Consider the following 16,523-nt stretch of genomic DNA (forward strand, 5'->3'; position numbering starts at 1 on the left):
CAGCGGGAGCATTTCATGTTCGGTGTTCCTCTTTAAAGATTCTACAAACCTTCACACTTTTCTTCTCCTGAACTGGAAAGGTTAAAGCCAATTACGGCGCTCAGCATCCATTTCTTGGGTCATGAATTGAGCTGAGCAGCAACATTCACACTTCACTGTCATCTTCCTCTCACCTTCTGCATTAAGTCCGCACTGCTCACTGTAACGGTGAGTCTGTAACCTTGTGTATTCCAGTGCTGCTCTACTACCTACAAAACGGGAGCTTCCAGCACCTTCAGTGCTCAATTCAGAGTCTGCAGGATCCTCACAGTGCCAATTACACCCCACACCCTCTGCTCATAGCATGGATTTATATCAAGTTTGCATTACAGTTACAGTTCCTTATATTACCATTACATTGCACTAATGGAGGAGCTGTGTCATGGCGCCATTCATCTATGATGGACCAGCAGTCATTCACTGGGAAGGAACGTCTTTGTATCGTTGTCCATGCGCTGCCATGGCTTAGTATATAGGGGTTGGTTGACATGACTTCTACTTTATTTTTTTTATAAATAGTTTTATATAGAGGAATAGAATATAACCAAATCACAATATATTTAGAACCGTGTAATTACCGGACCCCTACAAAGACTCCTTGCAGTTGGCCATACACACACCGATGAGCGGCTGCATGTGTCGGTGAGATCTGACCGTCCTCAGGCATAGCACGGCTTTACAAAATATGGTTCCCAATGGGAAAAGGTTGGGGAAGTGAGCTGCATTCTCCTCCATTGTTGGCTTTTTGGCACAAATCATTGGCCGGAAGCTACTATATAAGTCTGTGATTCTCGACCCTTTTACTATGGGGGAACCTAGGAAATAACTTCAGGGCCCCCCTTCTATAAGTCCTATATCCACAGCTCACAGTATATTAGTGTAGAGGTCATTGGGAAGAATTCCTCTTACATTGCTGGACAGTGGGAAGAATGTCACCCTTACACATAGCCAAAAACATCATCGGGGTCACTTATATTGACCTGAGGGGTGCAGACTGGTCATTGCCCCAGGAACCTCTAGCGCCCTCTGGAGGAACCCTGGGTGAGAAACTCTGATCTAAGGTGTCCAGTCACTTTGCAACCAACAAACCCCCTCCGGTAGTGTCTTCTGGGGCCCCTAAATATCACCATTAGATGATAATGTTCAGATTGTGTTATTGTCTATGGGCACCTTAAATTTTAGAAATTGTGGGCAGACATGTTAAACATGATTACATTATGAGGTGACCATCAGGACTGTATGGGATTCGGCTGGAGTTAGGCTTTAACATGTACAGAAGGATTTAAACATTTGGTAATGGGTCCACATCCCTAGCAGTCAACATATTCACTAACAACAAGTGTGGGAGTTTAATGGAACCAATTCAGATTGGTTTTTATTACACATTTATTTATTAAACAATATCATGTACATGTGTCCCAATTATAAATCCATCAAGATTTGTAATAAGCCTTCATTCATTGTCTCGCAACGCGTTTCGCTTTGTTTGCTTCATCAGGAGGAACACTTGCTGAAGAGTTTACCTTTATATAAGATTGATGGTAATAAACCCTTACATAAATAATCCCACATCAATACCCCACCTATGTATTTTGTATGAATCTGCTAATTAAACCATCGATTGATCTCCATCTTCAGATGTTTTAGGTTGTTGGGAATCCTCAACCTTCGCGACACCTCTGCATGTAATGAAAATTTCTTTTTACCAAAATAACTTTTTATGAAACATTTTCCGTTCCAGTGGTGATTAAACTTTATGCATTGATTTATGATTGTGTTGATAGTTTATAGAAGCAGATATATAATATCGTTTTATGGGCTCAGCGTGTTTCGGTAGCAAACCGTTTACAAACCATCGTTCTGCCGCTTCAAATATCGGCGAAGCAGCGGCTGTGCAGATGTTTAACCATAAAAATTTAGATGTGAGATATGTCCATAAAATGACACGATAAACCTTCGTCTGATACAAGCGCCCCTCGCCCTGCCGCTGACCGCCCAGATATTGGACACATTGCAGACTTTTGGGTGTCCATGTTTAGCGTTCGGCCTTCCGACCCCAAATTTACGCTAATTTTATAACGGCAAACCTGCTTTCCTTTATGTTTCACATTTAATGACTTAATGAACTGCAAAAGAAAATCCTGGAGCGTCCTCTCTTGTTTTAATTAACATTTCTCCCTGAAAGGTATTTATTACCATTCCTCGTTAGTCATTAGCAGAAAATAAGTTTGCCCTTAAGTCTGAGTTGTGGAATTCATTCCAATTAATTAAAGCTGCATTGTGAGTTAATAAACGAACTCCGAGGTGGGGAAAGGGGACGGCGCTGCTGGAGGATGAACTCCCTGTGCATGGCCGAGATGGGGGAGATTTATCTACCGGGAAGACTGTGGGCAGGAACAGAGGAGCAGCCAATCAGAACGCAGGTAGTACTTTTCCCTTTGCAGTGATCAGACGCCCCATAGGTCCCCTTCTGTTCTGAAGAATATGGAAATAAAAAACATCCAGAACCAAAATAATAGCAGCTTTGTCCTCAAGCATAGCAATGGTGCCTTGTCCTACGAGATGATGGCCATGGGACCCAGAATGGTTTTCACTTCACGTAATGAAGGTATTTCATCTGCTATAGGATTTGTTTATCTGTCTAACCAGCCTTAAAATGTACACTGCTCTGCCACACAGCTGTAGTTCAGTAACATTTACAGGTCTTGTCCCAGTCTGTGACTGGAGACTGAAAGGAGAAGCAGCAAAGTGATCAGGTCATATCTGTCCACTTTGTCTCCTACTATTAGCATGCTTCCTGATAGCAGGTGCTGCAAAACTAATTGGCTCCTTGTGCTGCTTCTTCCTCTCCAAGTCTAAATAATGAAAAGGGAGTACAAGAGGCTGATACCGAAACACAAACAATAAAAATAGAATAAAGAAATTGAATAAATAGAAAGAATAAATACATTTGTTGATGTAATAATAAATGCAGAATTTGTGTCTGATATCTGCCTGGGGTTCGACATTAAAGTAACCTCAGCTAGATTATGGACACAGAAGGTGCAATGACAGGGTCACTTTAAGCACTGGGCAGGCATCTTGTGCTCACTCGGGGTTCTTCTATAACACTTTGGATCAGCAGATGTATGAAAGTAGCTGCACACCCCAATTAGGAGTCCAACATATGGATATTCCACTGACATGATGCAGCATGTTCCATATGTACCCAACGCGTTTCGGGGTCAGGAGATGCCCCCTTCATCGGGGATTTTGTGCGTTTATCAGTATCAGTAATCAGTAGTGATACTTCTGTGGAGCGTATTTTGGAGGTTAGGAGATGTCTAATGGGATTTACTGATGTGAGTCTGGGGAGAACCCTGAACTTTATTCATAGGTGGTGCCATTCTCCTTTTATTCTTTACACGTTTTGCAGATTTTGCTGTTTCTGAATCCTCCTGAGATGTGACGGTTCTGTGTCTTTGGATTTTTTGCTAATTTCCTTTTGTTTTACAGCTGACAGGAATCATCCAGGAGATGGTGGATGGACAACCAACTCTCAGCCAGGTTCTGGAGGTGAGTGTTGCCGGGGTCAGCCATATTGCATGCTGGTATTGTTCTCTTGTATTATTTTTCATCTATACACCAAGATGTGTTGTGAATAATTCTAACCGATATGAAAGTGTTTGTAGCTGCCGTGTCATTGTTGTGATAATAAAGCAGGAGGAGTGAGACCTCTCAGCCTGACTTCTAATAGCAAAAACTGGCGGAGCCGGAAATTCTGATCTCAAGATTACAGAATGACTCTCACTGATCGGACATTTGTGGTCTGTTTATATATATTGGTGAAATAAAATATCAGCTGCCCTAAGTTTCAGCTTATTCCTGGTTTAGGGTTAGTCAGTTACTGGAGAGAGGATGATGGAGTCCCCAGTACAGGCTTCCGAGTCCCCAGCACAGTCGTTGCGGTCCCCAGCACAGTCGTCGCAGTCCCCAGCACAGTCGTCGCAGTCCCCAGCACAGTCATCAGGGTCCCCAGCACAGTTGTCGGGGTCCCCAGCACAGTCGTCGGGGTCCCCAGCACAGTCGTCGGGGTCCCCAGCACAGACGTCGTGGTCCCCAGCACAGTCCATGGAGTCCCCAGCACAGTCGTCGCGGTCCCCAGCACAGTCGTCGCGGTCCCCAGCACAGTCGTCGTCATGTGACTAGCTTTCCCTGAAAAGAGCTCACAATCTAATGTCCCCCCCCATAGTCATATGTCATTACCACAGTCTAAGGACAATTTTGGGGGAAGCCAGTTAACCTAACTGCATGTTTTTGAAATTTGGGAGGAAACCGGAGTACCTGGAGGGAACCCAAACAAACACGGGGAGAACCTGCAAACTCCATGCAGATAATGTCCTGACCCAGATTACAGCCTGGGACCCAGCGCTGCAAAGGCCGGAGTGCTAACCACTGAGCCACCGTGCTTCCATTGAACCCTAATGCGTTCGACCTTCGTCTTTTGTTCATGTATCCATCAGGACAGATTTATATGAACAATGTGGGGTGACCTCTGTACACGTCAGATTCGGGCTTAGGACGAGCGGGAATCATCTGATGGGTGTACATAGTGTAAGGGCCACTATAGCATTGCATAGAATAGATTGTGGAACATTACATTGTGCTGTTCAGTGCTAAGGTCCGTTCCAGTCCCATCAGTCTCTGTACAGAGGAGCTGACGCTCCGTGTATAGTAGGACTGTATGCTGTGCTAGGATTTATTAGTTTTTCTGACATTGTACATATCTGTAGTCGGCTTTGTTGACGCTCACATTAGTATTTAGGCGCAGAGAATAAATCTTTCATTTACCCCTAGCAGTTGTCGGCTGTCTCCCTCCATTGTCCTCACCCTCCTCTCTAAACTCCATTTTATCCCCCGGAGTGGCGGCTTAGGTGTGATATTATCCATGGGGGCAGCGGACAGATAGCTGCACCTCGCAGGTTGCCCCCCACTCTTTCATGTTTAATGGCGCTCTCGCAGACATTTATCATGGTTTAGGTGGGAAGCCAGGAAACGCGAGGCTTGGCGCTGTTATTTTTATCACGCCATGGAAGGGCCGGCTGACAAACGGCTGTAAATTCATATCTGGAATGTGTTGGTGCTGCTTAGTTTTATTTTGACATCAGTTATTTTTATCACGCCATGGAAGGGCCGGCTGACAAACGGCTGTAAATTCATATCTGGAATGTGTTGGTGCTGCTTAGTTTTATTTTGACATCAATTTTCAAATTTAGTGCTTAATAAGAAAATAAAAAAGTAACGAGGGGCAGACAGCAGATTGGGAATTTTTTATGGCGTCCTCTAGAGAGAGATGGAAAGTTACGGTGTGATTAAACAAGGTTTAGGGATGAATAAGAAGAGAATGTATCCGAGTCTGCTATACGTGATGCTGACAACTTCCCCGGATTTCTGAGGATTTCACCGAGGAGCCATCGACATGCTAAGTTACTAAAACCTCAATCATAGCTCGGGACACAGAAGTTTACTTTCTTCTACAACTAGGACACCCGAATTACTTCCAGATCCCCAAATCAATGAAATGATCAGCAACTGACCAATCACAGGAGATTCTGTTCCTGATACAGAGACAGATCAGACATGATGGTAAATATTGGAAGAATATTAGTTGTGTAATAACGATCAGATCATAGAGAATTCTAATACGTTTCTATTCAAGAAAAATAGGAAATATCATACACACGTGTGCAGAGTTTTGGGAATTCCGATCAACTAGTCGATCAAGACTCCCTAACGATCAATTATTGATCGTTCATGAATATTTTCAGCGACAAAAAGACTGAAAGATGAACGAATGAGCGCTGTACACACACTGCCCTTCTGCTCTATGGAGATGGGGGAGAATCAGCCAGAAGCACCCCGCTGTGCCCCCTCTCTTTATTATTACACAGTATTTATATAGCGTCGTCATATTACCCACAGCTCTGTACAAAGTCCATAGTCATGTGACTAGCTTTCCCTGAAAAGAGCTCACAATCTAATGTCCCCCCCCATAGTCATATGTCATTACCACAGTCTAAGGACAATTTTGGGGGATAAATGTTTGCAGAGCGATTGGGACATCAGACAATTCACAGCTTCATCTAGGAAGGGGCATTCAGATCATTAAGTGAATTTGTTTCCTGACTTTTCCCGCCATCGTTTTTCATTTGTCAGAACCAAAACACATAAACATTCTTCAGTCATCAATTAGTCAGAAATGATAATCTAAGAAATGGCAAAACAATGGCGGTGTTCCTTCCTGGTAGAAATCTATCTATGATATAGTGACATTCTAGGTCAGCAGTCGCCAACCTTTCAGACCTCACGGACCGATAAATTCTTCATTTTAAATCCCGCAGACCATTAATATGAATTTATTAAAAAGATTCAGATGAAATGCAGCTCTTAAATATAACAAAATTATAAATGCAGATGTTATATAATCTTTAAAGCTTCTTTAATGGTAACACAATGATTAACGTTAAATTATTACAAAATAATTGAAGTTTATTTAAGTGTTACACATTTTTAGTGTGATATTTTTTCTGCTTGTTTGAAATAAGTTTATGAATTTTTGGCTCCAATGAAGTTACTGCAAAGACGGAGTCATTTTAATTTCAAGCCGAGACCTGTACTAATTCCCATAACAGATGAAAATGTCTTTGCAGAGTCCATATGATTCTGCGGCCCACTGGTTGGCGACCAGATCTGCATTGATTATTTAGCCTGAAATGAAGATGTTGCCTGGGCCCTGTGTAGGTGTACATAGGTTGATTCTATTTCTGTCAGCTGTTCATTGTAACACACAATGTTTTATTGCCACACCGCTGCCCTGAATGTATTGTGCATGTAATATGTTAGTGGGTTTGACGTCTCTCCGTCATGGGCTTTACATGGCCTGGCATCTCGGGGTGTAACGGGTAATACCGTGCGGTGGAATAGGATGGGCACTCTGTGCTCCCTTAGAATACACATTACACAGAGAATGCAAACCGAGCATGGAGGATTGGCATCTCTGCTTTGTGTTGTTGGCATGTGTGCCTAGTCCTGCATCAATAAATCACACAATATGTGAAACTAGCAATAGGATATCAGTCAGTTTGCTTTATTAGGGATTTATCACAGCTGGCTCCCCAAAATAAATGCTATTACAGGTGGCAAAAAATTCTCTTTCAGTGCAGAAATGAGCAATGTTACAGCCATGGCGCCATCCACTGCTGATCACATGATCTGTCTTGGAGGAGAGATCACCATTTATGCAGGGATGCTGATTGGCCGGCTTTGCCAGTTCACCAGTCCACTAAGATCCTTCAGCTCAGGTCATGTGACCAACGCTCCAAGATCAGGACATGCGATCAGCACTGGAGGGAGCTCGGAGATTTCTGCACAGGATTATCAGCTTCCAATAAAGGATTTATAAGGTGATATTGATAAATGTTCGTGTAACATCCCATCCCTGCCTTTTCATAAAATTGTTTGGCTAGAAGGACGCTTGGATGTTAAACTTCAGCAAATTATCCAATTCTGCTACAATTGCTGCAGCCGTTATTAATCTAAGTCACGGTGTCACCACATAAATTTCCCATCATGCCCCTGGCAGTACCCAGACTTGTAATGCCACAGGTTCTGCCGTCTGATTCCCTTTACTGACTCTGCTTGTTGTGCACATTTCCTGACATTATAAGCGAGCATTAAACTGAAGTGCTGCTGTTGTTGGTTTTAATGCAGTTATAAAGCGGAGTCTGTGTGAAGTGTTTACAACCAAATCCCCCATATAATCTGCACAGGAAGCTTCATTATTCCTTCCCTTTTATTTCCCACATATAATACTTCTCCTGCTGACAGAGCAACATTCATCTTCATCACCGTACTCACACATTCACCCTGCAATAAGATGGTCCGATTGTGTATGTGTGTCCCCATCTCATATTCCCATATTCTGACCTCCTCTGCGTCTGAAATATTTAAATTTATTGATAATAATCCGCTTATACAATTTATATAGCTCTGACATATATTGCAGTGCTGTACAGAGATCACTGAGCCAGTCCCATCAGTCTCTGTACAGAGGAGCTGACACTCTAATGTCCCCCCATGTATGGTATCCTCACGTTTTATCCTTGCACCAGTTGCCTTCATTCCCCCCCCCCCTAGTTTTTGCCCATATTAATGAAACTGACCCCCAATTACAGATCCATATTTACGTTGGTCTCTTTCCCATGTCTGTGCCGGTAGACGTTCCTATATTCTGCGCGGCTACACTCGGCTCGGCTACACTCGGCTCGGCTACACTCAGCTGGGCTATATTTGGCTCGGCTCGGCTTGGCTCGGCTCGGCTACACTCGGCGCGGCTACACTCAGCTCGGCTATATTTGGCTTGGCTCGGCTACACTCGGCGCGGCTACACTCGGCGCGGCTACACTCAGCTCGGCTATATTTGGCTCGGCTCGGCTATATTTGGCTTGGCTCGGCTCGGCTATACTCGGCTCGGCTATACCCAGCTCTGTATTTGTGATTTGTGTGAGTGAATTGGGAATAAAGTTTAAGCTTTGAGCGGTGGGAAGAAACTTTGAGCGAGGAGTGTGGAGTTTGTTGTGTCTGTAGCAGTCAGTGTTGTGAACAGTCTCTAGCTTCTTGCTGCAGGCCAGAAACAAATGAAAGGTACACAGGGATCCTTTGTGGATTTGGGATAGGGAGCAGACACGCTCTTCATTTAGTATGAGGCTGATGTAGTTGGTGGAAGTTGGAGAAGTGTTCGGGGTTTGTGGAGTAAATACACAGAGACAGAGGAGACGGATCAGACTAGTTGAAAGCACGAAGCGGAGAAGATTGAAGAGGTGGGTGCAGCAAACTGTGTAAAGCAGAGACTGTCTCTTTTCTTGCCTCATTCTCTCTTGCAGGCTGCCTCGGGCAGGCTCTGTCTCTCCAGCAGAATGACAGCAGTGTGACATCAGGAAAATAATTACTAACAAACCCCAGTGATGGCAAACAGCTCAGAGTCTTCACAAGCATGTCACGGTGCATTAGAGCAGGATGGAGGGAGATAGAAGCGGCCAGGCGTTCCTGCCCATGTCAGGTGTATTCGCACTGCGCCATACCTGTCTACGCTGTACTGTCACTTCTAAGACACGCCGAAGGTATTGATCACTCCTCCTAACAAGAGGCTGCCGACCAAGCCATGGGATTCTGTGTCCGACAAGCGTCAGATCTCTAGCTACCCTGAGGCCGCTTCCAGGTGGCTGGCAGTGTGGATTATAAGGAACTAAACTCGCCAGTGTTTTCAGGTTGGAACATAATTATAAAAGTGGACCTGTCATCCGGTCTCAAGGCATAGAGCCATCTTGTGGCCGAGCCAATCTTTAGTCTGTAAATCCAGTAGGAATTATCGACTCAGTAATCTCGCTGGTTCATAGTCAGTGACTGCGTGGCCCCTTTATTACAGCAACACACTTCATTAATGCAAAGATCCAATACATAAAGAATGTAGGCACGGCCTCGGCCTTGTTTGACGAAACATTACAACAAAGAGTTGGAATGGTGGTGGCGACAGCTCTGCAAATTCTGGACCGGCTAAGATTTTCTGCAAGGATTACAGCGGATGGTGCAACATACAAAAACCATCAAGAGAGCTGCAGTTTTGTGAGCCAATGGCCCTGATTTATTAAAGCTCTCCAAGGCCGCAGAGGATACACTTTCAGCCGGGTGGTTGCCGAAAAGTGCCAGGTGGTGCGCCCAGCTAAAAGGGTCTGGGGAGAACACTGATCAGAGATCAGGGGAATTGAGTGACAAGAAATCATCCAAAGTTCCAATAACTGATCCTTACAGCAAATCGGATGGCGGTCGGTGAACACCCAACATAATAAACCTTGGAAAGCATGGATGACAGCAGCAGATATGCCAGGGTGCCTCTCAAAATGTCAACAAGTCTGCTTTGGTTTTTACAGATAAAATGTCAGAAGATCTCAGAGGTTTTGGGATCCGGTGAAATACAACAAATCTGATTCTGTAATCCTCATCCCTAAAACATTTCCTTGTGTGGCCATGTTCAGAATACTTTACAGGGAAGATTAAAGCAGTGACATTCATTTCCTGCTGCTAGCAGAGCATGCAACGCACAAAAACAATGAGGACACCATGTTACCCAGACACCTATTACCCCCACCCATCCCATAGATCTCATTACCACATACCTGAACCCACATTGTACGTCGTCCTCCGTACACCTACCTTAGGTATCCATTCGGCCCGTCTTCTCTAATCTGACACACTTTTATTATTTTTCATGTAGCTCAAACTGATTTAGACCAAGGTTCTGATGAAATGACACCAAATTGCCTTCATGACCCCAACCTTAATTTACTGAGTTCTGTAAAAAAGAGGAGAGAAACGCATGGAATATTTCGGCTCAAATCTTTATGTGGATATATAAATATTAATAAAAAACATATAAACTCTTAGTAGACAAGGGCGCCATATGTGTTACCCTCAATATTTTAGAGGGTAATAGGTACAGTGCTATTCAGTTTACAGCTGCCTATTTCAAAATAAAGTATAGAGATCTACTGGCAAAACTGGATCCCGGGACCCGACGCGTTTCGCCGGTTTAGGCTTCCTCAGGGGATTTGTGGGAAACCAGTAAAAGTACTAACAAAACAAAAAACTTGTAAAAAAGGAAACATGATTCATTCTATTTTTTTTTCTATTCTTTTCTGCATGTTTGTTTTCTTTTATATATAATTTGTATATCCACATATAAAACACTTGAAATCCCCTGCTTTTCTCTCCTCTTATTTAATATATTATACCAAGCCGCTCTCTAAGACATTTTTAGCGGTGTGAGATCACACCTTTCTTACTAATATTTCTGTGCAGGATGAGCACTTTGCAGACACAAATTGGCTGCAATCAAATAAACACAACGTGGTGACGCCTTTCGCAAATCACCTCAAAATTTGAACCTGTAATTGCACCTTTATTTCTTGTTCCGCTCTTGGCACAATAAATCACCTTCCAGTTCTCCTGACGATGGGCCGATATGTGATTGGCCTGCAGATGCTTCATTCAGATTGTGTCCTGGGCCAGGATTCTGGTTCTGTGCCGCTTCTTGGCAGTTCAAGCCGATATAATGATAAAATAAATGTATAGACAAAGGTTCTAACCACCCCAGGCCTCCCAATCGGCCAATTATGCCACCTATGGTATTAAAGGATCAGGGTGTCAGGGGCAGGCAGCGACTTTTAGAGCAAAGTCAGGATTTGCATATCATTTCATTATTTAGCTGATTGTTCCATCGTGTGTGTGCTAGTTGGTTGTAATGTTACTTTGCTGCAGAAATGATATTTCAGCATTTGTCAGATGCGTATAGCAGTGATTCCCCTAAAATCACTATGCATGTGAAGTGCTACTCTTCTTTATGAAGGAGGGGGATTGACGAGTCCTTGCTGGGCGGTATAGCCACACGCTAAACGCTTGTGAGTACACAGCCCAAGGCAGACACTGTGGCTGTAGTGTTGTACCATGCTGGGTATGTACAGGACAATCATCTCTGTCACTTAGCAGAGACAGCCGAGATTCATTATTGTGAAGTGACAGCTGATTGAGATCCAGCTCTCCTCATCCAACTTCCCGCTGTCATGTTTCCTCTTCAGCCCGCTGATATTTCGAGCTTCTTATAGACTTGTTGTAGGGTGACAAGGTAAAATAAATAAATGTGGAGAGCGCAGGGCCCACCTGTCACCACATCCCCCGCTCCTGTCACCCCTCTCTGTAATAAGCTTTTCCTTATTATGCATGCGTTGTGCTAATTATTTGTTTGATAGCGGCCTGTCACCGGGGGATGGTAAACACATGTACGCCGTGTATGGAGCTGGGATAAAGTAATCATCATATTGGGATAAATATAGAAACATCATTCCAATATACAGCAAATGTGACAGCCAGCCGAGAAAAGAACCACCTATTGTGTCACCATTCACCCATTCATCATTCATCTGATTATTCTCTAAGTAGGGACCCCAATGTTCCCAAGATGAAAATCACTGCAGTCCCATGAATATATAATGTGAGGTCAGGTACTGATGGTGGGGATTTGCCCCCTATTGGTGAGGTCAAGTACTGATGGTAGGGATATGCCCCTATTAGTGAGGTCAGGTACTGATGGTGGGGATTTGCCCCTTTGGTGAGGTTGGGTACTGATGGCGGGATTTCCCCCCTATTGGTGAAGTCAGGTACTGATGGCGGTATTTCCCCCCTATTGGTGAAGTCAGCTACTGATGGCGGGGATTTGCCCCCTATTGGTTAGGTCAGGTACTGATGGGTGGGGATTTGCCCCCTATAGGCGAGGTCAGGTACTGATGGTGGGGATTTGCCCCCTATAGGTGAGGTCAGGTACTGATGTTGGATGAGAAGACCTGGCTCACCATTCCAATTCACTCCAAAGGAGTTAAGTAGGGATGAGGTCAGGGCTTTGTGCAGGACACTTGAGTTCCTCCCCACCATACTGGTGACCCCATGTCTTTATGGAGGGGGCTTTGTACCCCGGGGCACAGTCATTGGGGAACAGAAAAGGGTCTTCACCAAACTGTGACCACAAGGCTGAAAGAACATTTTTGTCTTTTTGTAACAGAATGTTTCTCTGTAAACACTTGAGCTCTGTCATTTGGAAGTACCTCCCTCTAATTTTGTAATATTGCAGTTTATATTTCAAGGTATCCTTAACTTTCTCTAAAATCAAACTTTAAAAATCAAATATTATAAAAAATCTAATTTCAAATTACAGAATTTATTTATTGTAAACTTTAAATTCAACAATTGCATACATTTATTTTATAAACAAATTGCACAGTTCGAAGCCTTCAAATCAGGAATTGTATTGTCAAAGTGATGCTTTCAAAAAGTTACCTAGTGAAAGAAAAAAGTCTACTGAAAGCCATAATTTATAAATAAAGTTATTTGGATGCTGATGAGTCAAGGACTTATTATTAAACTGTATTTATATAGCACCAACATAATATGCAGCGCTGTACAATAAATAGTGGTTGCAGACACAGACAGTGACACAGGAGGAGGAGAGGACAGAAGAGCTTACAATCTACGAGGTGGGGGAAGTATCACACAATAGGACGGGGATAAGGAATGGTGGGAAGTAGTGAGGGTTTAGGAGTCGGAAAAGATGGGTAGGTGAGGGGGAAGCGTTGGGTTTTGAGAGATCTTTTAAAGGAGCAGAAAGTAGGAGCAAACCAAGAAGGACGAGGAGACCATTCCAGAGTCGGGGCAGCTCTAGAAAAGTCTTGGAGCCATGTGTGTGATGAGGTTATGAGTGAGGAAGTCATTAGTAGGTCATTGGAGGAGCGAAGAGAGTGGCTAGGGTTTTTTTTCTATCAGGTAAGAAAGGTAAGTGGGACAAGAACCGTGGAGGGATTTGTGTATCGGGTAGGTAGGTGGGACAAGAGCTGTGGTGAAATGGAAGCCAATTAAGGGAACTACAAAGAGAGGCAGCAGAAGAGAAGCGGTGTGAAGGCTGTGAATGGGGTAGGTAAGTCGGGAGGCTGTGAATGGGGTAGGTAAGTCGGGAGGCTGTGTATGGGGTAGGTAGGTTGGAAGGCTGTGTATGGGGTAGGTAAGTGGGGAGGCTGTGTATGGGAAGGCTGTGTAGGGGGTAGGTAGGTGGGAAGGCTGTGTATGGGGGTAGGTAGGTAAGAAGGCTGTGTATGGGGTAGGTAGGTGGGTAGGTAGGTGAGAAGGATGGATACATTTGGCTGCACCATTCATAATAGATTGTAGAGGAGAGAGTCGGGTTAGTGGAATACCAGAGAGGAGGAGGTTACAGTAGTCCAGACGAGAGATGATAAGAGCGTGTACAAGGAGTTTGGTGGTCTCTGGGGACAGGTAGGGGCAGATTTTGAGAATTTAAATGCAGTATTAGAGATACATGGAAGGCTGCGATGAGGGGTCACAGAACTTTACCATATCGGCTGCACTGACCCCCGGGGATTTTTCACCACCCTGCAATGTGCGATGAGCTCTTTAGTTCTTTGAGGACTTTTATAACATTTCTCTTTCCTGGTTTCTCATTTCAGAAATACGATCAGCTGAGCGCTAACATATAATGTTACTGCCGGGGATGAAAATACAATAAATGTGTTTGATAAATAAAAGTTCTCAGCTGTTCTGGGGTAGATTTGGAGGTTCATGTTTTAGTTGAACCCGATGGTGACAGGTGTTAAGTGTTGCGCCCCTTACAAGTTGCCCCGCACTCCCTTTCTGGGGGAGCTTTTTACCAAGCCTGGAAGGCAGTGTGAGGTCAGGCGGTTATATGGTTCTCCGATGCAGAGTATTAATTAGGCTGAGCGAGGAAGGAGAGAAATGGCTGCTGTTTCCCTGAATGAAGAGGTTAATGGGATGCTCGCTCACTAGACAGTCTTAATGAGCTTCAGCTGGATATTCGGGGAGTTTACTCTTTGTGTTAAAAGGGTCACACTGCACTAGTTTGATGTGGATTGTCTCCAGGACCCCCGGTGTCAGAGGTGAGCGTCTGTCAGCTCTGCCGTCACTTAGTGACACCATTCTAATTAACTAGCGCAGAGATGGGAGCGGGTCTGACGAGAGGTGCGGCCTGTTCGCCTCTCCAATTCCACTCTTCCTATTGCCGTCTCTATTTACTTTCTGGGGAACGGCGGCGTATCCATCCGCAGTGACATGACAAGAGCACAGGGGAGGAAAACATATTTACTAAGTGCAAAGTCTGGAGAGCAAAGTGCGGCGGATCCGGGGACCTCTCGCTGTCTACATTGGACGACTTTTCTCTACCCCTGACCCCCAACTCTTCCTGTTCTCACGCCCGCTGTCGGTTGCCTGCGTGTCAACGCCATTCACAAGTTGCCTCTTGTCATTCCTCAGCGCAGCCATCATTGCGGCATCCAAATTAATAAAATACAGATAAGGCCCGTCTGGCCGTGCTTTATGTCAGGAGTGAAACATGGTTTGTTTTCACCTAAATTTGAGATATTTCCCAGATCATTCAGAGGTCGTTGGCAGGTGTGTTTGACCTGCCGTTGACCCCTTGACCTTTATTGCACCTGCTTTAGGCTGTTTTCACATTTCTTATAGACTTGTATATAAGAAGGAAACGGTTCTGACACCAAGGGAAGCCCATCGACACAAAACCAAGTTTCTCAGAGTGTGCAGATGAGCAGAAGGAGGATCTGGTGGGTTGTCAAGGATCTGTGGCTGTCCGGCAGCAGCGCCATGTTTTAGAATGTTCCTTTGTATTTCAAGTATTGTTATTATTAATAAACAGGATATATATATAAATATATTTATATAGCACCAACATATTACACAGCGCTGTACATTAAATATGGGTTGCAAATGACAGACAGATACAGACAGTGTCACAGGAGAAGAGGGCCCTGCCCTGAAGAGCTTACAGTTGCTTTGTGTTATTCTCCCGGTGCTGATCTGTGAATTGCTGGGTGAATTCTCCCTAATAAATATGTATATCATTCCCCTTGTAGCACTCTTCCCCTCCCCCGGGATCAGGGGGTCACTGATGTTGAAATTTGTTATCTAAATCTGTTAGCTGTGTGTCCCCCCCTCCCTCTTATTTTACCCCTATCCCCCCCTCCCCCGGCTGCCAGGTAGCAGATGGACATTAACCCGCTTTGATTAGTTGCAGGACGGTAACATTAATTTTTTATAGTCTGGGACCACCTGAGAGATGGAATTCAATTAAATCTTCTTCTCTGTTCCATCCGCCTCCCGCTCACCTTTTCTCACATCGTAGATCCGCCAAGACACGCCAAACCTGTTGAAATTGAAAGCCCCTATTTTTCTGTGCTGACCCCCGGGGTAATTAGGGTTAAATGATAAGCTATCACCTGGTGACACATTTAGTGGCTTGTGTTTGCAGCAGTGGATACAATACAGCGGGGAGCCAGTAATTCACACGGCTTGTCACTCAGCAGATAAAGGTGTTACAATTCAGATAACATTGTGTCTTCTCTCTGCCATTGTTGTACAATTAGTGTTTCCTTCTCCGGTGCCGTGGCAGTATTTCACTTCATGCCATGCCGTGTTAATGATGCCCCGCTAAGTGTGAGCCCAGATAGGACAGTATAGGCGCATTGTGCACAATAGGGGCCCATCCATCACAGTATCAGCGCTGGCTCACATAAGGGGAGCGATAAGGAGACATTTATCACCGAGTGTTATTTCCTGCCGCCGATTACCGGAGCCCCCCCACACTCCATTCTCAGACTAAAATCTCTGACACCCACAGTAACAGAGAATTACAACGTGGATTCCAGAATAACCAGAATAAGAAAACATATTATTGTTCCACAATCATCATACGTAACACTAACCTGCAGCTACAAGAAGAAATGTATTTACAGTAAATAAAATCTCATCCCACCTTCCGGAGGTTATTGTCCTTTGAAAATAAATGTAAACCCATTTTTTCC

At 44.3% G+C, this 16,523-nt stretch overlaps 1 protein-coding gene across 1 annotated transcript in view; it reads left to right on the plus strand.

Annotated features, from left to right (window-relative positions):
* Positions 1-16,523, plus strand: part of ERI3 (ERI1 exoribonuclease family member 3) — a gene marked incomplete in the record, with an annotated part of 132,208 nt that overhangs the window by 25,750 nt on the left and 89,935 nt on the right. Inside the window, 1 exon segment of the mRNA XM_072419275.1 lies at positions 3,535-3,594. Coding sequence (XP_072275376.1) covers positions 3,535-3,594 — 60 coding nt within the window.

The sequence above is a fragment of the Pyxicephalus adspersus genome, chromosome 8, assembly GCF_032062135.1.
Source record: "Pyxicephalus adspersus chromosome 8, UCB_Pads_2.0, whole genome shotgun sequence".
Classification (NCBI taxonomy): Eukaryota; Metazoa; Chordata; class Amphibia; order Anura; family Pyxicephalidae; genus Pyxicephalus; species Pyxicephalus adspersus.